The 27960-nt window shown below is 36.6% G+C and overlaps 2 protein-coding genes across 2 annotated transcripts in view; one reads left to right on the plus strand and one right to left on the minus strand.

Annotated features, from left to right (window-relative positions):
• The window catches only part of LOC126973224 (unextended protein-like), a 60084-nt gene extending 36451 nt beyond the window's left edge, over nt 1-23633 (plus strand). Inside the window, exons 4-13 of the mRNA XM_050820412.1 lie at nt 300-872; nt 4564-4680; nt 5568-5739; nt 10267-10458; nt 12880-13026; nt 16288-16428; nt 17671-17810; nt 20171-20297; nt 21765-21894; nt 23399-23633. Of these exons, the coding sequence (XP_050676369.1) occupies nt 300-872; nt 4564-4680; nt 5568-5739; nt 10267-10458; nt 12880-13026; nt 16288-16428; nt 17671-17810; nt 20171-20297; nt 21765-21894; nt 23399-23585 (1926 nt within the window). The 3' untranslated portion in view covers nt 23586-23633. The remainder of the gene's footprint in view (nt 1-299; nt 873-4563; nt 4681-5567; nt 5740-10266; nt 10459-12879; nt 13027-16287; nt 16429-17670; nt 17811-20170; nt 20298-21764; nt 21895-23398) is intronic.
• Nucleotides 1-27960, minus strand: part of LOC126973288 (vesicle transport protein GOT1B) — a 276130-nt gene that overhangs the window by 195791 nt on the left and 52379 nt on the right. The window lies entirely within an intron of this gene.

Consider the following 27960-nt stretch of genomic DNA (forward strand, 5'->3'; position numbering starts at 1 on the left):
ATTAATTTCGAATTAATTAATTGTATTATAAATAAATTGAGTCCTTTTGAATTCTTTTTGATGTCATTTCTAATATACTAGATACTACTACCGCTTCGGAAACAAGTACTTGCAAAACAAGCGCGTACAGCTTAAAAGATTACAACGCTCTTGTAAAATTTCTGGTTTTAAAAGGAAGGACCGGTAACAGTGATGAGATACCATAAAGTGACCCAAGACTCCTATGATTTGGTATTCCATAAAATAATCTCCGGAAACAATGCTTTGCGGGTAGTTTGATATCAGAACTCCTATTTCAGGCTAAAGAAGACTCCGTTACAGCAACGTCAGCTCTATTCGAGTTCACAGCCCCATCACCAATATCCGCATCCAAATTATACATCTGCGCGAAAAACCTCAACCCAGGCATAACAGACCCGACGAAAGATGAAGACAAGTACTTACACCAAGGAATGGAGAGTTGGAAGGTCATATCAACCCACGACAAATTGCTGCCATTGTGGGCCACTCTGGTGCTCATTCTCTTCTGCCTGGGCTTTTCGGCGCTGTTTTCTGGACTCAATCTTGGCCTGATGTCCCTGGATCGTACAGAGTTGAAGATAATCTCGAACACTGGGACAGAGCAGGAGCGAAAGCATGCTCGTGCGATAATGCCGGTTAGGGATCATGGGAATTATCTGCTGTGCAGTATACTCCTGGGGAATGTGGCTGTGAACTCCACTTTTACCATTCTCCTGGATGATTTGACGTCTGGGCTGTTCGCTGTGATATTCTCAACGCTGTCCATCGTGCTCTTTGGCGAGATCACTCCGCAAGCGATTTGTTCCAGACATGGTCTTATGATAGGAGCACGAACGATTATGGTTACTAAGGTAAGTGATTATAATTAGTCTGGACATAAATACTTATTGTAATAACTTAAAACTTTCATTTTTTTTTATTTCAGATTTGTAACGCGTTTTTTTTGAAAAAACTTTGATCATTTCGAGCCATTTCACATATGAGGTTAATATTTAACCATAATAATTGAATGGGACGGTAAAGAACAGAGAATTGCAGTGATTGCCTTGCATTTCCTTGCCTTCAGTATGTTCGTATATCATAGATATATATTGATAGATATACCAACATATTCTCTATCGAAAACTATCAAAGACTAAATAAAATTCATTAATACTACTTTCATATGTTAAAAAAAATTACTCATTAAAGCAATGACGTTCTATACATATGGACATATCATTAGCAGTCTGATAACGGAACGGCAAAAGTGTTCATAAAGACAATTTAAGCACACTATTCTCCTTAGTCGCGTGCCAACTGTGTGTCAATCAACAAGCCTAAGTGTGCCATGAACAGTGTTTTAATAATTCATTAACGACTTAGAAAAAAGGTGGTGGACTTATCATCGGTAAGGTTTTTTTTATTTATAGAAGATTCATATGCAAAAAGAGTAAGTAATAATAAAACTAATATTTTTTCATTAAATATGGTACAATAATTATTGACAAGACCCGCTTGTCAGAATGGGACAGATAAAAGAACACAGTCAGAAATGAAAACAATAGAGTCCCTTTTTTAACCGACTTCAAAAAACAATTCATCAGTATGTTTCTTTTTATGTTTGTTACCTCAGAACTTTCGTTTGGGTGAACCGATGTTAATATTTTTTTTTATTTGAATGCTGGTGCTTCCCGTGTGGTCCAGTAGGTCCAGATCTGACAATGGCAGCCATGAGAAAACCATAAGTCTTAAATTTTCTATAACTATGTGCGCAACAATTTACGAATAACTCAACATCGATAGTTATATTATGTAAAGGTAGTTTGGTGATAGTTTGGTTAGGTTCTGCTTATGGGATCCATGACAAAGTAACGGAACTGTTCAATTATTAGGAGAAAATTAACGATACTAGGCTGAATCTTTTTTATGATATCCGGATATTTGAGTCACCTACAGTAACGTCGTTATGGTCAAGTAATTGTCGTAGTAAAAATGATGATCAATGGAACTCCTTAACGACTTACAAGTAGGGTGCAATCTATGGCAGAACTGTCTGTAACGAAATTGCAAATCGCGTACGTTCATCGTTGCGTTGCAAAATTAAATAGATCTACACAAATTTAGACAATTTAATAGTTAGTGTAGTTCAGATTCATAAAAAGTCTAAAAATAAAAAAAATATACAAAACATATTTTTGGAGTCGGTGTCAGCTAAGGTAGGTTTTGTAACTACATACATAGTTATAGGTGAGATGTGCTTGAGTCGCACACACGACGTGAGGAGGCGAGAGGCGAGAACGGGCTGCGGCGGAAGGACACCGATTCAAAAATAACAATAATCGTTACTAGAATTAGATTTATTATTTAGATTGTATAAAAATACGCATTTTTTATACTTTTTAGTGTATATTATATCTATTGTTTTGGAAAAGTGTTTTTGAAGTCGGTTGTTTTATTTTAAAGGCCTAGTGAACAATGATTAGCAGTATTTATTTATTATTTTTAACCGACTTCAAAAAAGGAGTAGGTTATTATATATTTTTATGTTTGTTACCTCAAAACTTTCGACTGGGTGAACCGATTTTGATAATTCCTTTTTTATTTGAAAGCTGGTGCTTCCCGAGTGCTCCCATTGTAATTTGGTCCAGATCTGACAGTGGAATCCATGAGGAAACCATAAAAGTCTTAAATTTAGCTGCTATACATACGTATAGCAAAGTGTATGATAAATTCTCGAATAACTCAATATCGCGCCAACCGATATCGATGATTCTTTTTTTTATTGGAAAGCATATACTTCAAAGATAGTTTGGTGAGAGTTTAGTTAGGTTCTGATTACGGAATCCATGACGAAGTAACGGAACACTGTCTGTAATCAAATTGCAAAGTACTTACGTGCATTGCTGCATTGAAAAATTTAGTATATTTACACATATTTAGACAAATTGTTAGTAAGTGTACTTCAAATTCACTAAAAATCATAAAATAAAGAAATATTTACAAAAAAACAACCGCCTTCAAAAACACTATTCCAAAACAATATACATATATAAAATGCATTAAAAAGTATAAAAATAATTGCGTATTTTTATACAATCTAATTAATTTATCTTATTCTAGTTACGATTATTGTTAGACCCCAAAAATTACAATAATCTTAACTAGAATAAGATTAATTAATTAGTGTTTTTGAAGGCGGTTGTTTTTTTGTTAAATTTTTTTTGTGTAATGTGAAAGGCTTACAAGAACATGAACACTTACATACTAGTGCTACTTACACGTTATCACGGAAGTATCATTACCTAGTGATAATTGATACTTATTTACATCGCAAATATGTAAAAGCTAATATTTTTCAGCTTTCCCGTATACGAGATAATGAAAAAGGATTGACGCCAGTTGGAAGCAAGAGGGAGAGAGAGATGTAAAGAAATATACAAATCAAATAAGCATATTTATATTTCACCGCTAAAGGATTTAAGTTTTATGGATTTAATCACATTTAAAATTTGACAAAAGCAGTCATACAAATATATGTTGATGTCCGCTTACGCTACATATACCAAAAAGATTCCCTGGAAAAGATATTTAAGTCTAATAGGCAAATTTTATTTAATTCAACGAATTAAAATTTAAATAACCAGTTCAACTTATTATTTTATGTAAATAAGAATATTATATTTGAGTATTAGTTTCTCTCATTAAAGGTTACCTTAACTTGTTAAATCCAAATCACTTTAGTACGTAAAGAAGAAACAAATATAAACACAAGCCAATACATAAACATACAAACTTTCCCCTTTAAAATATGAGTGTAATTTTTGATTAAAAACGTAAAAAACCTCGGACTGAACAGATCTTGATCGGAAAATAGGGACAGACGGTGGAACGTAAAAGTTATAGCAACCGCGTTTTTCGTCTGGGTTTAAGAAAATACCTAACTGCTACTCCACTGATGTCACTGTCCAAATCGAGTTCTAAATTCAAAATAGTTGAAACTGAAATAGTGTTTACATTGCTGCCTATTGACCAATAATATTTAAAAAAAACTGGAGTAAACGCAGAAATGTATAAACATAGCAGTCGAATGTTATTATGGTGTCATTTGTGGCATGTGCCATATTTCGGCTTTGATTTTGTATGGGGTGCATTGTCTATATGTATAGAACGTCATTGCATTAAATAACATAACTGGGAATAAGAAATTGAAGGTCGGATTCTTAGCACATGTCGATATAACGTTGTTATTGATTATAAAAGAATGTCGCAAACGTCAGAAAATATCTGAAAACTAAATAATAATTTATATATACATTTAAATGAACAAATACACTTGGAGGTTAAAAAAATTACGGTGCAATTTTTTTTTTTAAACTATTACATTTTAAGGGTTAAGAAATTGATACTTACCGTTTAATTTTTTTCATAACAGACTACTATTCAAACAGTTCAAAATGGGAATTAAAAACATAAATGAGAGTTTCCGATAACAGAAACTAAATCTAGAATTTAAAAAAAATGCTTGCATATTCGCACTCAAAGTGGCTGGTCATATTTCAGGCTGTAATGGCGCTAACTGCGCCCCTCGCTTTCCCAATCAGCAAGTTATTGGATTACTTCTTGGGCGAGGAGATTGGAAGTGTGTACAACAGGGAAAGACTCAAGGAGCTGGTCAAGGTAAGATTTTTGCATAAAATTTCGAAATATAATTAAATCGTAGTTGCCCGTTGCTTTCGCAACTAAAGGTTTTATCTCAATAAAATGTTTAAGTAGGGATAACAGAGAGACTTGTCATACTGGAACATGCAGGGCAAGCCTGTCAGCCATTAATTTGGCATAGCGACATCCCATTCTGCACGGACGCACGCCAAGAAATGAAAGATATTAGTAGGATAATAATATATATTCTTTATATATTCTTGATAATGTTATGTATGTACATAGGCACATCAGTGAATTTGCTAGAAACTCTCATAACCATAATGCTAACACCTTGAACAGACGTAAACTTATAATGTCTACTACTCTGTTAAGTCGAGTTAGTAAGTCTTTTGTGAAGCGATTTAGATGCTTTTACAACAAGATTCCAGGAAATGTTAAAAAAATGTAAGTCTTTAGTTTTAAGTGAAACTTTGCCCTGTGCTTCCCTGGGGCATAAAAAGAATAGGGAAGTCCCAGGCCCAAGGGTGTCGTAAGAGGGGACTAAGGGCATTTTACCAGTGAGAGGCTCTTTTGCACAGAATGCTGGCTAGATTAAGGGTACCACAACGGCGCCTTTTTCTGCCGTGAAGCGATATTGTGTAAGCATTATTGAGTTTCGGTCTGAAGGGTGTCGTTGCAAGTCACATTACTGGGCAAATGAGATTTAACATCTTTTGTCTCAAGGTGACAAGTGCAATTATTGTAGTGCTGCTCCGAATTTTTAGATTTATCAAGATCGGCTTGCATTAAAATGAGAAGGGCGCATCAATTACCATCAGCTGAACGTCCTGCTCGTCTCGTCCCTTATTTTCATAAAAAAAAACTTTTGGAATTGTGAATATTAACTTGGAGATGTATACTAGGTTACAACAGACGTGAACGATCTGGATAAGGACGAGGTGAACATCATCTCCGGGGCCCTGGAGCTGCGGAAGAAGAAGGTGACGGAAGTGATGACGAAGTTAGAAGACGTATTTATGCTGCCAATCACTTCGATCCTGGACTTCGAAACAATGTCTGAGATAATCAAATCAGGTTTGTGCAAATTGTTTTCTAGGTAGGTTAGAAAATTGTAGGATTTAAAAACTGCATTGGGACATGTCGTATCAATTACCACCAGGTGGTATCAATTACGTGTGACGACGACCTGTATAGCCAAGTGGTTAGCGATCCTACCTACTAAGCTAGAGGTCCCGGGTTCGAATCCCGGTAGGTGCAAGCATTTATATGATGAATATGGATGTTTGTTTCCGAGTCATGGATGTTTAAATGTATTTATGTATGTTTATATGAGTTTATGTATGTTTAAGTAAGTATATTGTATTCAATATATCATTGTCTTGTAACCCATAACACAGGCTATATATGCCTAATTTGGGGCAAGATAATTTGTGTAAAAAGTGTGTCAATATTATTATTATTATATTACCACCAGGTGAATTTCTTGCTCGTCTCCCCACCTCTTACCACGAAAATACCAGAAAATCTACTGTCAATACTTATTGGAAATTACTTTAAGCATGATTTGAAATTAATGTATGACGCGTCCTAGACGATGGGAAGTCCTATTTTAGGGCTTTGGAAGTATTCCAAAACACTCGCGCAGGGCCGTAAACAATTTCTATACATAGAAACCACTACATGTTTGACTTATAGACTAGATTATTTACAACGCAGCATTTGTCAGCCAACAATGTAAGCAATATATGGGATATCTTCGTTTTTGCTTTTAATACATACATACAATCACGCCTCCTTCCCGTAGGGGTAGGCAGAGACCGCTTCTTTCCACTTGCAACGATCCTTACATACTTATTTCGCTTCGTCCACTTTCATTATTCCTTTCATACATGCTCTTCGATTTAGGCATAAAGGCATTTAGTTTCTCAAAATTGATTCCTTTAGAATTCTTTTTGATGTCATTTCTAATAACTACTAGACACTACTACCGCTTCGGAAACAAATGGCGCTCTGAGAGAGAAGAAGCGGCGCAAGAAACTCTCCCAGCATTCTTTTTTTGCACTCTTTTCAATAAAAATATACAATATTGTACATTCATTTCTATCGCTATAAAATAATCACAATCTAGTCCCAGGCTGTCCGATCATTTAGAAATTCAGCAGCGGAGTAATAGGATTTACGACAGAGCCATTATACATTTACCCTTAAAGCTATTATGTATCTTATGAAGCCTACTAGAATTAGTTACAAGCAATCCCTTATTTCTTGTCTTATAATAATGAAAAATCACTATTAAGAGCAAACTAGGGTACTCTTGACCTGGCCTTTTTTCTACGCAACGCCAAGTGATCCAGCCGTTTACAGAGCACTGGGTCCCCGACAGTTCGAGCTGCTCTGCGTTGCTCGCGGTCAAATGGATCGAGCTGATACTGGGGTGCGCCAGACCAGAGATAACAGCAATACTCCATGTGTGGCCGGACCTGCGCTTTTTAGAGCGCTAGAATGTGGGCCGGCTTGAAGTATTGCCGTGCTCTATTGATGACGCCCAGCTTCTTCAAAGCCAAATTGGCTTTGCCCTCCAGATGGCCACGAAATTGGCAATCGCTCCAGATTTCGAGACCCAGTATTCCGATACTAGGCGAGGCTTTAAGGGAAGTGTTATCGAAGAGCGGTGATAAGTCTGTTGAAGTATACTTATTCGAATGAGTGGTAGTAGTAGGTATAGTAATCGGATTTCAATTTCAATCGATTCAAAGGCATAAAAAAGGCATTTATTTTCTCAAAATTGATTCCTTTAGAATTCTTTTTGATGTCATATCTAATAACTACTAGACACTACTACCGCTTCGGAAACAATTGGTGCTCTGAGAGAGAAGAAGCGGCGCAAGAAACTCTCCCATCATTCTTTTTTTGCGCTCTTTTCAATAAAAATATACAATATTGTACATTCATTTCTATCGCTATAAAATAATCACAATCTAGTCCCAGGCTGTCCGATCATTTCGATATTCAGCAGTGGAGTAATAGGATTTACGACAGAGCCATTTTTTTATAAAACATTTAAATTTATTTATAGATAATGCCTGAACAGTGGCTGAGCTTTATTATAGAAGTTTATACATTTACCCTTAAAGCTATTATGTATCTTATGAATCCTACTAGAATTAGTTACAAGCAATCCCTTATGTCTAGTGTTATAATAATGAAAATCACTATTAAGAGCAAAAAGGTGACCATTTTTGTGAACGTATATTAAATTTTCATAAATGTACTGACAATGAACAGTCATAATATTTATTTCTTTAAATTTTTCTTTGAGAGACTGTCTATAAACAAGCTGATATATATCACGAACAGCTCTCTTTTGCAGAGCAGACACTATATCAATGTCAGCAGCAATATGGGGTATATTAAAATACCGTACGTCATGATGCTGTGAAAATAACTGAAGTACACTAATCTAGCGGTCGCAACATTCGTGTACTCTCTAATCTTTCTAACTGCATATGCCGCAGAGCTGAGTCTATCTGCTAGATGGGCAATATGTGGAATTGTATCTAAATCAAGGTATAACGTTTAAGAGGCGCAGAACCATCAGGGGGCTCAAGTGGGGTAGGTTCATAGCCTGCAGTGTGAGGATTGTGAAGGCAAAGCGCTCTCACTGTGGCCATACCCTAACTCTTGAGTAGGGTGTGTTTATTCATAGGCCTCGTGGCAGAATCTGCATAGGCTGGATTCACTGAGACCAATTTTTGCAAGGCATCTAGCCTTTAATTATTGCAGGTCAATTTTTATTATATATATTGGGTATTTCTATCACGTATTGAAAGTTTACAACCATTAATTTGAAAAAATACGCCTCAGACCTATTTTTGAAGTGAATAATTCTTTTGGCGCACCGCTCGTACATTTTTCGTAGGTAGTAGGTTAGGTGAAAGGTTCGATCAGATGAGCTTTGGTCCGCCGAGTGAGTTGCCAATGATGTTTTCACTTCTGCCGTGCGGTCTTCAGCACACACTCTATTTTATAGGTTCTCAACGTGGGCGATAACGCCCCCATGTGGTCGTTTGAGTATTTCGGGGGGGCAGTAGAAGACCCAGAGAAAATTAGGGGGCATTGAGATGGCGCAGATGGGGCGTGGGTAGATTAAAAAATATAGTCTAAAAAGGCAAAAAAATACACGAAAATACTCTAGAAAAAAACATATTCTCAAAGTGGGCGGTGAGCAAAATAAGGTTGAGAAACTATGCAGTATATTTTTTTATGTAAGAGGAAGAAGGTTAAGCAGACATGCAGCTACTATACCAGTAGCTGTATTGATCACCGTGACCCATACAGTGGCGTGCCTAGGGTTATATGAAAATAAGGGACGAGACGAGCAAGACGTTCAGCTGATGGTAATTGATACTCGTACGCCCTGCACTTTACAATGTAGGATTCTTGATAAATCACAAAAATTCTGAGCGGCACTACCTACAATTGCGCCCGTCGCCTTGAGACATAAGATGTTAAGTCTCATTTGCCCAGTAATTTCACCAGCTACGGCTTCCTTCAGTGTTTATACATTACTGCTTCACGGCAGAAATAAGCGCCGTTTTGATACCCATAATCTAGCCGGCATGCTGTACAAAGGAGCCTCCAAATGGTAAAAGGCCGGCAACGCTCCTGTGATTCCTCTGGTGTTGCAAGAGATTGAGGGCGGCGGTGATCACTTAACAACAGGTGACCCGTACGCTCGTTTGTCCTCCTATTACATAAAAAAAAGAAGAAAGAATAAGTATTTATCACACACAACAAAAGTATATATTCAAATTCAAATATTTTTATTCTATTTTCGATATGACATCACTTATTGAAAGTCAAAAACTACCACCCATTCCAAAATGAATGCCTCAGACCTGAAAAGAATGGGCGCAACAAACTCAGCGGGCTTTTTTTCCAAAAAAATATGTTTACAAAGTAATATTGTACAATTAAACTTATTATTTGATAGCCTGAGGGCGGTCGCTCCATTACTAATCTGTGGTATCATATAAGTAAGTACTTTTTTCTAAGGGAGAATAATATGATTTTAGAATCATTATATAATAGTTATCCTTGATGTGCAATGTGTCTTATAAATTAACACAATTCTGTATTTTTATCATTATTTAATGTTCACCAATATATTTATATCTCATTTATAGAACCTAATGCCACCTTTATTATATTATATACAGTTACGTTTAGATTATACTATGATTTAATATTTATTATTATTACAATTATTTATTTATTTTTATTTTATTACACTACTTACTTTGATACCTACACAAATTAATTTGCAATGGGAAGACTAAAAGAACTTTCTACTTCAAATGTCACGAGGGGCTGCTGAAAACCAGTGTTGTGTTGGTGTCTTCTGCACTGACACAACAATATACTGAGTCAGCTCCTTTTAGCAGGGAATCACGCTCACACTGTTATTTTTATATATTTCTTTAATTTAGAATTTTAAGATTTTAATTAATATTGTAAACTATTGTGTTTTTGTGTGAGTATTTTTTTATTGCTAATAAAGTGTTTGTATTCTATTCTAAAATAAGTTGAGTATCTATTCAGGTTACTCCCGGATCCCGGTGTACGAGAACCACCGCGGCAATATCATCACGGTGCTCTTCATCAAGGACCTGGCGTTCGTGGACCCCGACGACAACACGCCGCTCCGCACTCTCTGCCAGTATTACCAGAACCCCTGCAACTTCGTCTTCGAGGACGTCACACTGGACATCATGTTTAAACAGTTCAAGGAAGGTGAGAGCAAATTGTTTTTGAAACTATACTAGTTTGGATGCGTTTGGGTAAAATTATCAGAGTGAGTTTTTACGATGCGCGCGCACACGTCACGCAAATTCGACACCTTGACGTTAGCTGGTCAACTAGACCATTTGTATCATACTTAAGCTACTAAGCCTCGTGTAACACATATGTCTACTGAACCACAAACAATGGACGAGAAATAAATTAATTTCGAAATGTTAATGTTATGTTTTTTTTTTCAATTGTATAAAAGCATTAATTTACTTGTTATTTAACTAAATTACGCGGTATAATATATATTGACGACCTGTATAGCCGAGTGGTTAGCGATCCTACCTACTAAGCTAGAGGTCCCGGGTTCGAATCCCGGTAGGTGCAAGCATTTATATGATGAATATGGATGTTTGTTTCCGAGTCATGGATGTTTAAATGTATTTATGTATGTTTATATGAATTTATGTATGTTTAAGTAAGTATATTGTATTAAATATATCGTTATCTTGTAATCCATAACACAGGCTATATATGCTTAACTTGGAGCAAGATAATTTGTGTAAAAAGTGTGTCAATATTAAATATATATAATATAACATTTTCTTTATTACAATATTGTTTCTTGTACCTACTATATAATACGTTAGAATAGCACGAGGAATAATTTTTTTAAGGATTTTTGTTTTGTTACGCCAAAGAAGAATATCTTCTTGCGCGCGTACATACGTGCACAGTTTTTTTTTTATAAATTCAGTCAAATCCGTGCAAGATTTCTTTAATCAAGAACATATATGCCCAGTGTGAAGACCACTGTTGGCTGAGCCTGGACCAGTCATTCGCCGATGCCTTTCTGCACGCTCTTGATACCAAGTGAACCCGATCCGCTCGCAAATTTTCGCGCCACGAAACGAATTGATTCCTGCCACCGAATTCCACCTTCGCACGACACGCCACAAGTTAGGATATCATCCCCACCATCTGGATGTGTGGCGGTCTTGCGTGGAAGACCACAGTGCGGTTTTCAAGGAGCTTTCTTCCACGTATTACAAAGCTGTGGAATGAACATCCTTGTGCGGTGTTTCCGGGACGATACGACATGGGTACCCTCAAAAAAAGCGCGAACACCTTCCTTAAAGGCCTGCAACGCTCCTGTGATTTCTCTGGTGTTGTAAGAGATTGTGGGCGGCGGTGATCACTAACAACAGGTGACCCGTACGCTCGTTTGTCATCCTATTCCATAAAAAAAGGAGGAAAAGCGCTTGAACCAGTTGGATTGCAAAAAAGGCCTGGATTAAGTGTTGGCGACAGTCCTTAGTTCCATTCCATACAGTCCATAATTACGCAAGAAGTCCACTGAACTGCGGTTGTATTGCTCAGTGGTCTACAAGATTACCTGGGCACAAAATGTGAGAAATAAATTAAATCTTTTTTGACAAAGAAGGCTTACTATAGTATAGAAGATAATAAATGTATGGTTCTTGACTGGTTCTGTGCAGGTCAACTTAAATTGTATATTTTTTTCATTTAGTGTTCAAAACAAAGCATACAATAAAATAACTATATCTAAATACCACGAAAACCCCTAATGGGTTTATCTGGGTAAGTTGATTTGGTAGATTATCTGGCAAAATATTGGTGGTTTAAAATATTTGATATTATATTCAAATTCAAAAACACTTTATTCATGTAGGTCACGGAAATGAACTATGAATGTCAAAAAAAAAAAAAAAAAATATTGTTTCTTATTGAATTTACCGCTACTTCGTAAAGGGTTGAGCTAATGAGAGGAAGTAGCAACAAACTCATTGCCACTCTTTTAAGTCAAGATTTACATTTTAATTGTTTTACAAATCATTTCAATTACAATATATTGACGCAACAAAAATACTCAAATGTCAAAAAAAGAAAAAAAAAAGTAAATTAATACTTATAAACACAAGTTTTATTGAGTATAGTAGATGCATCAATCCACACATACCGTAAATAAATAGAGGCATTATGTGAGCATTTCATAAAATAAAATAAAATATATAACTTTAACTTTAAAGGAAATAATAATAATTAAAAACACATCAAGCAGACCTCCCGGTAACGAGATCATCCAGCCACCACGAGTAGCACCCGTTCACGAGCATGACGCAAGGACCAGCCATTGCCTCCCTCGACCATATTTTCGGGAAGGGAACGACCCGCCCCACGTCGCCGCCACAAGCAGAGGCATTTAAGCGAGCATGACGATACCTGTCACGAATAATCTATTATATTACTTAGCATTCTTGAGCCACTGATGTGTTTGGTCTATGGAATGCAAAATCTCTTAGATTTTATTAAGTTTCTTAAAGTAATTAATTAGGCTAAGTTGTTATGTGATTGAAAAGGTGGACTGGCCGTTGCACGTACTTGAGATTCATGTATTTACAGGTCACAAGGGGCACATGGCGTTCGTACACCGCATCAACAGCGAGGGAGAAGGTGATCCCTTCTACGAGACCGTCGGGCTGGTGACCCTGGAGGACGTGATAGAGGAGATGATCCAGGCGGAGATCGTGGATGAGACGGATGTGTTCTGTGAGTGTTGATATAATAATAATAAGCCTTTAATTAATTCCAACAACGTTCAAATACATAATAATATAATCTTAACACTTTGTTATATATATAAAAATGAATTGCTGTTTGTTAGTGTCGCTAAAACTCGAGAACGGCTGGACCGATTTGGCTAATAATTTTGGTCTTGAATTATTTGTGGAAGTCCAGAGAAGGTTTAAAAGGTGAATAAATAGGAAAATGCTGCTAAATTAAATATAAACAACAAATTTGTTTTTCCTTTGATGTGTCCATACATAATTTCTATGAGAGGATTTATTGACGCACGGTTTGACAGTTCTGCTGTGAAACAATTTCATTACGACAGTAGGGTGCATATTTTACGAAGTAATTTTTGATGTTATGATATTATATTATTGACAAATTCATATTAAAACATTATTTTATTTATTATATACAGAACAACGTCTGTCGGGTCAGCTAGTATAAAATATAAAAGTGTTATTGGGACCCCACTGTGGGTATATGCCTCCTCCAGCTTACTCCATGTATCCCTCCTCTGTGCTTTTCCTCTCCATTCTTTTCCTGCTATTTTTATTTTGTCATCTACCCATCTGCTTCTTGGGCGGCCTCTTTTCCTTCTGCCAGATGGTCCTGCCCAAATCGTCGTTTCTACTGTCCATCTTTTGTCCATGAATTTCGTCACATGACCTTTTGCGTTACAGCGTACTCAAGAGCATCTATCAAATCTGTCCTTTTCCTAATGACAGCATTAGGATATAAGATAGGCTTCTAATCTTTTGAATTTTTCTGATTTTCAACATATTCCTTTCCATCGCTTTCTGGCAGGTCGCTAGTTTTGTTTTTATTTTTGTATTGTGAGTTTTTGTACGTTTGGAAATAACCAGCTTTGAATTCGGACTGGCCATCAACAGAATTAAAACTAAGATGATGATAGTAGACCGCGTAAATAACAACAGGGTAGAATTTCAACACATTGCCAACTGTGAGGTGGTGCCAACCTACACCTATCTTGGTTCTACTATCTCCAATACCGGAGGTTGCGAGCTGGAAATCCGAAGGCGATGTGCTATAACCAGATCTGCGGTAGAGAAGCTCAATAAGATCTGGAAGGACAGAAGGATCACCAAAACCACCAAGGTTCGACTTATGAGGTGTCCTGTGTTTCCAATCTTCCTCTACGGGGCTGAAACCTGGTCCCCTAGACTTCAAGATCGCCGCAAAATTGATGCCTTAGAGATGTGGTGTTGGAGACGACTCCTGAAGATCCCTTGGACGGCTTTCCGAACCAACAATTCCATCTTAAAAGAACTGAAGATAAAAGAAAGGCTATCGTCGACTGTGCAACTACGAATTCTGAAGTTCTTTGGTCACATCTCCAGAAATGAAGGACCGATTGAGCGGTTGATAGTGCAGGGCAAGGTGGAGGGGAAAACAGCGAGACGACGCTCACCCACGCGATGGACGGACCTTATCAAAACAGTGACCCAGACACCTGTTGTGGAGTGCTCCCGCAATGCTGCAAACCGTCTAAAGTGGAGGAGCATCGCGAGGGAGGCAGTGCGACCCATAACTGTGGAGACCAACGGCGACTAATGTTGCGTCATCTTGGCAACCACGACCACTCTGACAAGAGTGACCGATTGAGAAGAATTGTGAGTTGTATTTGAGTGTTGATATGCAGCATGAAAATTACTTTGAGTCACTCATGATTGTGTGACCTTATACGTGAAATAACTTACATCTATATTCAGGATGTAATCGTTAAGTGTGACCGGGTAAAACTTTTAATTGATATTGAAAGTACGGTAACTGATCCGTAAAATGACATCAATAACTTTAAAAAAATAATGATTACTTGCGCGTTTTGCGAGAAATTTCTTGCCTCGCACAGCCACTTTGTGGAATCAATTACCCGCTGCTGTTTTCCCGAACAGATACGACTTAAATGAAATGAAATGATTTATTTGTATGAATTGTGGTAACATAGTTGTTAACAATTAATTGGTGTACAGCACAATTCGCCAATAGATCGGCATACAAATATTTGATTGTCAATATTGGAATTTTTATATTTATACGTCACTAATAAACATTACATAGCTTTAATTCAGTAATATAATATAAAATAAACATTAGTTTGTAGGTACCTCTCAAAAAATTACATTATTTTTGGCTAAATAATTCTTTTAAACTATAAAAGCATTTATCTAGCCATAATTTTAATTTTTTATGCATTAATGTTTTAGGCATCTCTCTAAAATAGACCTTCAAGAAAAAGGAATAGTCTCACCTAAAAGGCCGGCAACGCATTTCTTGGCACCTGTTGTTGCGGATATCCATGGGCGATTACGTCACCTCTCCCCATCCCGTGAGCCTTTTGCTCGTCTGCCCCCTCTTATTAAAAAAAACGGGAAAAGTTGAGTTGGTCTGCTAACCTCTATACAAAACGGGAGTGTAAGACGTAGCTTGTCACACACACTAAAGTAATAAACCTGGCCTGTTTTCATCGGTTGTCTAGCAGCAAGAGGCTCTCTAGACGTATAAATTATATAAGTATACTAGCTGACCCAGCAAACGTTGTATTGCCGATATTAAAATCGCGATACAAAAGTAACTGTTGATCGTTGATGGGTGAAAATTTGAAGTTGTATGTATTTTTTAATATTGACTCATAATTAAAAAAAATTAAAAAAAAATTTGGCGTGGACCACCCCTAACATTTAGGGGGATGAAAAATAGATGTTGTCCGATCCTCAGACCTACCCAATATGCACTCAAAATTTCATGAAAATCGGTCAAGCCGTTTCGAAGGAGTTTAACTACAAACACCGCGACATGAGAATTTTATATATTAGATACTAGCTGACCCGGCAAACGTTGTTTTGCCATATAAATTGTATTGAGTAAGAGATGGCGCTAGTTGTATTCATTAGTAACAATCACACTTCTTTTATATTTTGTATAATTCACACTATAGTTTTATAAATTATAGCCTATTTTTTATTCTGGTGTGTAAGCTATATTATTGTAAAGTTTCATCAAAATCTATTCAGTAGATTTTGCGTTAAAGAAGTTCAAACATACATACAGACATACAAACTTTCACATTTATAATATTAGTAGGATAGATCAAGCGAGGATTTTAAGTCTCCTAAGATTGACACTTTATACCAGAATTGTTTGGTATCTTCGGTGGTCTTGCGGGATCTTGTGTTAAGAGGCCGTGTCATCGCATCTTCCATTAATTTATGATTCCAGTGGACAACCGCACCAAGAAGCGGCGCAATCGTCCTCAAAACAAGCTGCAGGATTTCGCGGCGTTCGCGGAGCGTCACGAGAACCAGCGGATCCATATCTCACCGCAGCTGACTCTGGCCACCTTCCAGTTTCTGAGCACCAGTAAGTCTCTCACTACATCTGTCAGCACTCTCTTTGTTCTGTGCTTCGGGGAAAAAAGAATACGGAAGACTTGAGGCAACTTAGGGTATTAACCCGTGGGTGGTTCCTTTGCACAGGCTGCCGGCCAGATTATTACAACAGCGCCTATTACTGTGAAGCAGTAATGTGGTAGCATTATTGTGTTTCGGTCTGAAGGGCGCCGTAGCGTAGTGATATGAGAGCAAATGAGACTTAACATCTTATGTCTCAAGGTGACGAGCGCAATTGTAGTGCCACCTTTTTTATCGAGTTTTTCGAGAATCCTAAGCGGCACTGGATTATAATGGGCAGGGCGTATCAATTACTATCAGTCTCGTCCCTTATTATTATAAAAAAGTGTGTGTGTAGTTACGCATTCACGCAAGAAGTTATACTTCTTAGGCGTGACAAAGCAAAAATCCTTAAAATTATATATTCCTCGTGCTATTCTACGATAATAGAAAGAACAATATTGTAAAATCTTGCAAAGATGGCTTTGACAATTAATTACTAAACGAATACGGCTGTATGGTCTTGAACCCTTTGCCTGTCCTAATAATGGACGAAGAAACCAAAAAAGAAGAATGTCGCAAACGTCAGAAAATTTAAGGAACCAACTTCACCCTGTTAGTTTTGTGTTACAGTCATGCACGCACATCTTAAAATTTCACTCACATATTTTTTTCATAACATTTCAGACAACAAGGCATTTCTTTTTGTTCTCGGTGTTAATATTATAGACCAGTGTCGATAATTTTTTAAACCAAATAATATTTCAATTCTAATAAATTACAGTGTAATTGGGACATAAAGAGGTAAATTTTCACCAAATTTCGTGAAAAGAAATTAGTTTTGGAAAAGATAAAAATAAAATACCAATAACTTGGTTTTTGAATTTTTCACATAAATTTTGAGGTTATGTAAAAAAATTGCCAAAACATAAGTTGTAGATCTTTTTATTACCTACAACTTTGCCACTTGACTTTTTTCCATAGGACTTGCAGTTATGCCGATGGAGATAAACCGTTTTTTACCTTAAAACACCCCCCCCTTTTACACTTCCCGACCTCAGATCGCCCGTAATTTTTTTTTTTATATTCTCTTCCGTTTCCAATTGGTTTCAGCCTACTTTTTTTTTTCACTTTTAATCATTTTCAAAGCCTTCAGCACTGGTCTATTATAATAATAAAAGTATCAAATCGTTTTTTAATTGTCTGTCGCCAGGTGTCGATGCATTCAAACCGGACATAGTGTCTGAGACAGTTCTGCGGAGGCTGCTGAAGCAGGACATCATCAGGCACATCAAGGTGAAAGGCAAGAGTAAGAAGGATGTCAACACTTTTGTGTTTCAACAGGGAAAACCGGTGAGTATGGTTTGTATAAGAGAGGTTCTCACGCTGAATGCATTGAAAAAACCCATTTCTTAAAACGAGTCGTCTAGTGAAAATGTGAACGCGAGAAGTCGTGGGTTCGAGTCCTTCTCGTTCATTGAATTTTGTTTTCAAATTATCACTTTTAAAACATAACAATTTTTTTAGATTTTCAAGAGCGACATCTCAAGTCAATTTCCTAATATGCAAATATTGGGGTTGAGCAGGTTATCAACTGTGAAGTAGATCCTGTAGATGAAGCCACAACCTGAGAGTTGAACAACGCATACAATATTTTATGATTACGTCACACGAACGGTTATCTCAGTTGGAGAATTAGGAGAGCACTCAAACGGAACGCGAGAGGTCGTGGGTTCGAGTCCCGTATCGTTCATAAAATTTTGTGTATTAATCCCAGAAGTGAAGGTTATCACTTTAAAAACATAACAAATTGTTTAAATGTGTACCTTTATATAAATATATACTTTAACGGAACGATGGCTGGTCCACGCGTCAACTCGTGAACGGGTGCAGCTTGTGGTGTCAGGTCGACCTGTTATAGTTGATAAATCATTGTGTTTGTTGGATGTGATTACTAATTATGACAGTAATCACGACCATCATGTTCACGAAGCATCCGTACACAAACAATGAATTCAATCATGGATGTTTAAATGTATTTATGTATGTTTATATGAATTTATGTATGTTTAAGTAAGTTACCTCCTCCCCTTCGTAATATAAATAGTGTTTATACCTTTAGAAATAAATATAAAACGTATTTGTTTACACTTCAGTTGGGCCTCTCTCAAAATAAATCTTAATATGTAGTTTAAAAAAAAAAATCACGCCGCAAATCTCTTTCATAGTTTGAATGAATATATTTAATGTGTATATGTATATATGGATATATATGTTTATATATTTATATATTGGGCATATAAAATAAAAAATATAAAAAAACCCGTATGCACACAAAATTTCATACAAATTGGTGCAGCCGTTTCGGAGGAATCTGGTAAGAAACACCGGGACACGAGAATTTTATATATTATATAATCAACATATATCTAATAAATAACTGTTACGATCTAGCCGTCTACTATCATATTATTTTTTACCTTATGTTTTGAGTACTATCATTTATTTATTTATTATATAATTATTGTATTTAATAATGGAAGCACTTGTGGCTGTCATCGCGACGGCCGCCTTATTGAAGGTAGCTACTGAAAATCAGTGTTGGGTTATACCCTGTGGTTATACCCAACTAATATGCCGAGTAGCAAACCTTTTTGGGACATAACACTGCAAACACCACCTTATTATGTTGATATAGAATAAGCCTTACTTTAGTTTTTAATGTATGTTAGTTTTAATTAGGCATATTATAGTAATTTTCAAGATAAGTTATTTCATATTGTTTGTTATTATATTTTGTAAATGTTCACGTGTATTTGTAGTGTTTGTTCCAAATAAAGATATACTTACTTATATTGTATTAAATATATCATTGTCTTGTAACCCATAACACAGGCTATATATGCTTAACTTGGGGCAAGATAATTTGTGTAAAAAGTGTGTCAATATTATTATTATCCATTATGGTATATACCATAATTTATATTTATACAATTAATTGTTTATTATTTTTTATGAAATATTTGATATTATTTAAACACGACTCATATATTCGATGCAACATCTCACTAACTAATTTATTATGTATATTACAGCCATGGTAAAATACTCTATTTGATTGAAAAGAGTGGCCGTTGAGTTTCTTGTATGTTCTTCTCACGGGCTCTACTTTTTTCGAAGATATGGTAGATTCAGTAATTCAAATTTCTTATATATTTTTAATACGATTGACACGTGTTTCAATTCGATTTTTATCCTCAGGAGATGTTACTCGCCGAACTCTGGCACGAGACACGGGTCTCCATAATCTTAACATATATAAATTACGTGACACGTTGTTTGTCCGCGATGGACTCCTAAACTAATGAACAGATTTAAATGGGGGCTACTTCGTGGAGTGCAGTTTGGTCCAACTTGAGAGATAGGATAGTTTTTATTTCGATTTGGGACCCATAATTGTTTTTATTTCCAATATTTGTTTTGTATGGACATATTTTCTATGAGAGAATTTAGTGACGCACGGTTTGACAGTTCTGCTGTGAAACAATTTCATTATAACAACATGGAGCATACGTTAGGAAATAATTCTTGATGTTATGAAATATTATTGGCAAATTCGTATAAAACAGTATTTTTTTTTATCTACAGACCAACGTCTGTCGGATAAGCTAGTAATAATATAATATCTAAAAAATTATTTAATTGTGCCTCAGGTGGACCACTTTCTGCTGATACTGGAGGGCAGAGTGGAGGTGACGGTGGGAAGAGAGAACCTAGTGTTCGAAGCAGGACCCTTCACCTACTTCGGTGTCCAGGCGCTCACCCAGAACGTGGGACTTGGTGAGTTGTCAGGACTGGTGAACCTTTTAGGGGCGCCAGTAATGTATCCAGTAAGTCGTTAAATAACGGGACTTTAATGAGACTTAGCATAGTATGTCTCAAACTAAATCAGCTGTGAAAACGTCGAAACAAATGGTTGACAGTTAACCCCTATTTTGAGCAATTCACGCACACTAACACAAAGTGACATACAAATCGCGAGTGTAAGACGTAGCTTGTCACGCACACAATAAACCTGGCCTAAGAGTTATTTGATGTATATTTTTTTTTAAGACAGTAAAGAACGAGACGACAGTAGAGAACGAGTTCAGCTGATGGTAATTACTTTGGCGATAGAACTTTAAAGAAAAGAATACCATATCTGCTTAATAGTTTGCCAGACGACATCCGACGGGAACCAAACAAAAACAAATTTAAAAAACTATTGAATCAATATTTATTGTTGAAGTAACATTTGTAAAATAGGCTTTAAGATTTATTTTATGAGACTCGCTCGATCCTGTAGATAAACTGTGTAAACAGTTTTACAGGACTTTATATTATTTTAAGAAGAAACTGTATATTTATAAATAAATAAATAAATAAAAATTTATACGTCCTGCCCATTACAATGCACTACTATTGCGCTCGTCACCTTGAGATATAAGATGTCAAGTCCCATTTGCCTAGTAATTTCACTAGCTACGGAGCCCTTCAGGCCGAAACACAATAATGCTTACACATTACTGCTTCAGGACAGAAATAGGCGCATAATCTAGCCGGCATCCTGTTCAAAGGAGCCTCCCACTGGTAAAAACGTGTGTTTGTGATTGTGTGTAAGATTATGTATGTGTGTACCTATCCCTATGTGAGAATGTAAAGTATGTGAGACCTCGCCTTATATAGACATCTTCACTCTCTCCTTTCACTTTCTACAATATACATGATGGTTTTTTGAGAAGGGCGGTGATGGCCAAGTCGGAAAATACGAGTATTAGAGAAAAGTCGTGAAAAGAGTTATGCCCTCGATTTATAAGAAAACAATAACTGCACATTAAGTTTTTTACAATTTCTTGAACATAAGACGGAAATCGACCAGATTGTTTTTTCAAGAAAAAAATATTCTGTATTATTGGACCATTTGACTTTGTTGCTGATAAGGATCAATATTTGCAAAGAAATGTATTACTTAAAATGAAAGGAAATAGGAAAAAAGGCCGGCAACGCTCTTGTGATTCCTCTGGTGTTGCAAGAGAATGTGGGCGGCGGTGATCACTTAACACCAGGTGACCCGTACGCTCGTTTGTCCTCCTATTCCATAAAAAAAAAGGAAAATTCACGACTTTCCTCTAAGTCTCGTAGTTTCCGACTTGGGCCATCACCGCCCTTCTCAAAAATCCACCCTATATAGATTAACTACCATTTATATCGACCATCAATCGCTTAAACTGGTGCTGTGTTTGAAGTTACAATTTGTCATTTGCCCAGCGGAGTCCCCAACGCCATCAGCCATGGGATCACTGCAGAACATCAACATGGACTCCATGTTGCGGCACACCTTCGTGCCCGACTATTCCGTTCGCGCTATCACCGAACTCTATTACCTAACTGTTAAAAGGTAATATATATATTAATTTCATCATCATCACATCAGCCGGAAGACGTCCACTGCTGGACAAAGGCCTCCCACAAAGGTCGCCATGACGATCGGTTCTGCGCTGCCCTCATCTAACCTATTGATCGTGTGTCCATCTTGTGGGGGGCCTGCCAACACTGCGTCTTCCGGTACGTGGTCGCCATTCGAGGACTTTACTGCCCCAACGGCCATCAGTCCGTCGAAATATGTGCCCTGCCTACTGCCACTTCAGTTTCGCAATCATCTGTGCTATGTCGGCGACTTTGGTGCTCCTACGCAGTTCTTTAAAACGTACGTACGACATTTGACAATAAGTCAAATAACATAATTTTTGCACTTCACGTAAGTCTATTGTGAAACTTCCACAAACTACCACAGAATAAATAACAATTTACAGATAGTCTACATTATACCTATTATTGTGCATAACTTAGGGTCGCTTTCAATAAACGATCTCTATATCTAACATTATTTTGAATACATATGTTATGTTATCCGCCAAACGATGTTGAAACTGTTTTTAAATATTTCAATCTTCAAAGTCTAAGTGAAATATACTTTTTTATTAGGCTAGGTATATTCCAAAGGTCACATAATTAAATCTAAATTGTATCGTTCATTATGTTCATAATCTTATTATTATGTTTTTGCTATGGAAGAGCGGGGCCTCCTACGACAGGCAACTCTTTGCTTAAAAGGAGACCCCAACACTGACATGGTATATTTTGATTTTGTTGTAATAAATAAATATTTATTATTAAATACTAGCTGACCCGGCAAACTTTGTTTTGCCATATAAAGTATAATTCACGCGATAGTTTTATAAGTAATAAAATATTGCCTATATTATAGCCTGTACATCATTTTGTTCTATTGTCAATAGTTTTTGCAGCGCACGCAAAAATAGGTTTTCGATTTTACACCTTGTGTTACAAAATAGCAATTTTATTACGGATCCCTAATTTTCCAAAAAAACATAGCCTATAGCCTTCCTCGATAAATGGACTTCCCAACACTGAAAGAATCATTCAAATCGGACCAGTAGTACCAGAGATTAGCGCGTTCAAACAAACAAACAAACACTGCAGCTTTATAATATTAGTATAGATTTGTAATATCGTAATCAAAATATTAATTATTCAAATACCTTAAAAACGAATTAAAAACTCGTTAGAAATGGATTCAATACAAAATGTCCGCCCTCCACCCTATTTACAACGTTAACGGTAATGGATTTTAATATAACTTTTCCTCCTGCTAAACAACGTTAGTAAGAAATTTTAATTTCCGCCAATAACGGAGTTATTAATAAATTATAAATTCCGCATAAAAGGCATTATTAATAAAAAAAAACCGCCCGCTAAAACGTTAGTAATGGATTAATGGATTTTACACGACACACTTTCACCCCAGTTGACAATTTACTACATAAGCACTTTCCAAAATGGTGTGGTAAAAATATAATCAATAATTTTAATAATTTCAGGACACTATACTTGGCTGCAAAACGGGCGACCCTTATGGAGAAGGGCGCGCTGTCTAAAGGCGCGATAAACGAACAATTTGACACTGAAGTCGATAAGGTAATCACACTTATATATTTTAACGAGCAATTCTTGTATATATATAATCTGAATCTCGGAAACGGCGCCAACGATTTTAATGAAATTTAGTATACAGGGGATCTAGGGTGCGAGAAATCGATCTAGCTAGTTTTAGGTAAAAAAATGTAGTATTATCTGTGTTTTAGTGAGAAACAGCTACAATAACATTAGAATACAAAGGTAAATTTCGCCATCATATGCAAGACTATAATAGCTCAGATGGGACATTGGGTGATCCGGAAAGCAGAAGATCCCAGTTCGAATCCAGATGTCCTAGTAGTGTTTTTTGTTCAAGTTTTGTACCTTCTTAAAAATCCGAGCAAGGCAGATATTATTATTATAACAGGGATCTAGTCGTGCTTGGAAACCGAAAAAATTTTAACTGGTTATCGTATAAGTACATCGAGAACTTTTCAATCGGTTTTGTTCTAACTTGAATAGAACATTTACGGTTGAAACTATTTATGTTAATTATGAAGGTTTCGTTGAGTAAACCGGTTTAAATCGGTTTTTGTATTCCCGAGTCATTTGTTTATCACCATAAACTTAGAACTTACTAGCGTATCTAGACGTCATAGATATGTTCTTCTCTCTCGTTCGCTTTGTTTCTAGTTCCGTGCGGTTTTGTTAAACAATTAAGGGTATGTTCCGATATGCACTGCGAGCACTGTACAGTGTGACGTCAATTTAGCATACTGTGAAGCCGTTCCCTTATAGCCAGTTATACTTTTTTTTTTTTAAACCATTTATTTCTGATACAACATTACAAAGCGATGTAAACATATTATTCTGCCAAACTGCGCAGCAGTTTGTCGGCAGTAATTCTCGTGTTTTTAATTCATTTATTTATGTAGGTATTACCCATTGCATGCTACGCATACCGTAATAATTACATATTTTAGGTACCACTAGCTTGTTTTTGTTAGATAGCCGAGTTGAGTAGGTATGCACTCTCTGTACTACAAATTTATTTATATCTCGATATTGTTCGATTAACGTTAATAATTTTACCTTTCTATCAATTGGAATAATATTACATATTTTAAACAAGCGTTCATAGTTCCCGTTAAGTTTGTTTTTTATATTTCTGTTCAATAAGAGCTTTAATGTTCTTATTTGCAAAGTTTTGATTTTATTTTTATTCGTAGTAAAAGTTAGTCCATAGCTACTCAATCCGTAACTAATTGTTGCCTCGACCAAAGAGTGATACAGGGTGTACAAAATATTTTTACTCACCGATGACTTTAAGTGATAAATTTTACCAAATACTGTGCGGAGTTTCGAACATACTGAGTTAACATGTGCATTCCATGAGAAATTTTTATCAACAATGAGCCCTAGATATTTATACGACGTTACCTGTTCCAACTGACTACATTGACATATTTGTGAGGAACTATGCAAGCAAGAGTACCTATGTCCTATTACTACTGTTTACTGTTTAAAAAGGAACGCAATCCCGTATACTGTCCGCAACATACAAATGAGTTTATTAAAGTTTTCTAGTTCATTAAAAAACTGTTGTTGGAGTACTGTCAAACTAAAAATATTAGGCGTAAAAACTAGGCACTCGAGTGGTTTTGACTGATCACGTGATCAAAGTACTGCGATTACCTTAATTCGAAAACGCCAGTGTTCGCAGTAGAATATGGCGGCGATTGATGACGTCATATATTACCCTGGAGTACTGCGGAAGTATACTGGCAGTCAATAACGGCACGAATTTTTCTACAGTGCTAGCACTGTACAGTGGTCGCAGTGCATATCGGAACATACCCTTAATTGTTTAACAAAACCGCACGGAACTAAGTAGAAACAAAGCGAACGAGAGAGAAAAACATATCTATGTCGTCTAGATACGCTAGTAAATTCTCAGTTTATGGTAATAAGTGTAACTTTTGGAATTGTGAACATTAAATTGGAGACTTGTGCTAATTGTTAATAAAATTGTAAAAGCCTTGACCTGATGTGTAAGGGACATTTAATAGCCTACACTAAAAACTTGTTATGCCTACTACTCGGTTAGTTATTCAGTCTTCAGTTTGCGCTAGGCGAGCGCACTTCCGTTTTGTCTATTGCGGCACTTAGGCTTCATTCGGCAATTTCTAAAATAAGTTTTAAAAGTAAAACCTAATAAAATTTGGAGTGCCGATTTGCTGCATTTCGAAACTTATAACGGATGTTTTGCGTAAATATAGTCTTCGGTTATATAGCGAAAACTACAGAACCGATCGGATTAATACTTATACCAGTAGATGCAGCGTGTTTCGCAAAAGGTTTTAGTATAATATGATTATTTGGTGATTACTTATCTGGAACCTATATTTTTTTGACTTAGAAATACCTATACAAGTAATTCAGATGTACTGGACTCTCAGTTCATCTATCAGCACTCTCTTTGCCCTCTGCTTCGGGGCATAAAAAGAATAGGGAAGTCTTACGCCCAAGAGTTTCGTAAGAAGGGATCTACCCGTGGAAGGCTTCTTTGCACAGGATGCCGGCTAGATTATGGGTGCCGCAACGGCGCCTATTTCTGCCGTGGAGCAGTGCCGTAATGTGTAAGCATTATTGTGTTTCGGTTGGAAGGGCGCCGTAGCTAGTGAAATTACTGGACAAATGAGACTTAACATCGTCTCAAGGTGACGAGCGCAATTGCAGTGCCGCTGAGAATTTTTGGGTTTTTCAAGATTCCTGGGCGGCTCTGCATTGTTATCAGCCGAACGTTCTGTTCGTCTAGTCCCTTATTATCATAAAAAAAGCTCTTATAAAAAATTGAACCTATACGGAATAAGAGGTCTGGCGCTCGAATGGATAGCCAGCTATCTCGGTCAAAGACAGCAATGTGTAGAGATATCCCAAACGAATAAAGAACAATGTAGTGCTTTTCGTTCTGTTTGCAAACAACAAAAACTGTTCGGTGTACCGCAAGGAAGCATACTAGGGCGGCTATTATTAGTAATATACATCAATGACCTATCTAACTATATCAGCCAGTAATGCATCTTATATGCTGATGACACAAAAATAACTATAAAATATAAGAATCTCCTAGTTGATAGTTGGCACAACCCAACCTAAGTGTTAAAGAGGTGTCACGTTCGAGAGTTCACACTCTCGTTCGACTTCGGCGAGTCAACATCACCTATGGATTTAAATAAAACACTCAAAGGATTAAAACGCGTGTAATTGTAACTGTTTTTACATTAGATTTTTCCATCTGCAGTCCCCCTGAAAACGAGATCTGGAAAGGTCTTGAAACGTCGGGTTAACTAAAATAAAAGTGTGATTTTAACGCAAAAAATAAAACATGTGTTTTAATCATTTAATAATGTTTTATTAAAATGTGTAACACTTGCGTTAATCAAAGAAAATACTATCACTTATGGATGCCTCGTGTAGAGGCGATCTGATTAAAGCAGTTTTACGTTGCCGATTATCGACTCTTAGCAATGCGGTTGGACTTACAACTCTTAGCGGAATCAACACTTTAAGATAACTCATATCATTTAGATTATTATGGATTTCCGCAAATAACGCCTCAACTCAATTAATTTCCAAACTTCCATAGGCCACTGAAGAGAACTCTGCCTTATTATCGCTGTTTAACGCGACGCAATCGAAAGATAACCTCACGAAAGACGAAGCCGATGACGATCGTACACAGAGATATGTTTCGGCCAGCGGGCTGTTCATACACTCGCCGAGGAAATCCACCATCGATAAACCGGATAAGGTTACTTTGCTCATGGTCCATATGCAGTTATTCATGATGAACTTATGTAGTTATTTTTGGGTGCATAAAAAGAATAGGGAAGTCCCAGGCCCAAGGGTGTTGTGAGAGACTACTTAAAGCATTTACTAGTGGGAGACTTCCTAGCACAGGATGCCGGCTATGTTATGGGTACTACAACGGCGCATATTTCTGCTGTGAAGTAGTAATGTGTTAGCATTATTGTGTTTCGGTCTGAAGAGCGCCGTAGCTAGGAAAATTCCTGGACAAATGAGACTTTACATCTTATGTCTCAAGGTGATGAGCGCAGTTGAAGTGCCGCTAAGAATCTTTGGGTTTTTCAGGAATCCTGAGCGGTACTGCACTGTTACGGGTAGGGCGTATAAATTACCATCATCTGAACGTCCTCCTCGTCTCGTCCCTTATTGTCGTACAAAAAAATCTTTGAATTTTTCAGTACAAAACGGCTATTTAATATTTTAACCATACCATTTTAATAAAATACACCAAAAACTAGGCGAGTGTTCATAAAATTTTCCTAGAAATTTAGTTACCGTCGGAATTTGTATCATGGTTATTAAATCTGTAGTTCGTTTGTAGTATTGAGTTTTGTCTTTAATGTATCTTTTGAAAATATCTTACCATAACTCATCATAAAACTGTTGCGTTGTCCAACTCTCTCTCTGGTCTGTCTAACAAAGTCCTAATATAATC

Source organism: Leptidea sinapis, chromosome 29, assembly GCF_905404315.1.
Source record: "Leptidea sinapis chromosome 29, ilLepSina1.1, whole genome shotgun sequence".
Taxonomy (NCBI): domain Eukaryota; kingdom Metazoa; phylum Arthropoda; class Insecta; order Lepidoptera; family Pieridae; genus Leptidea; species Leptidea sinapis.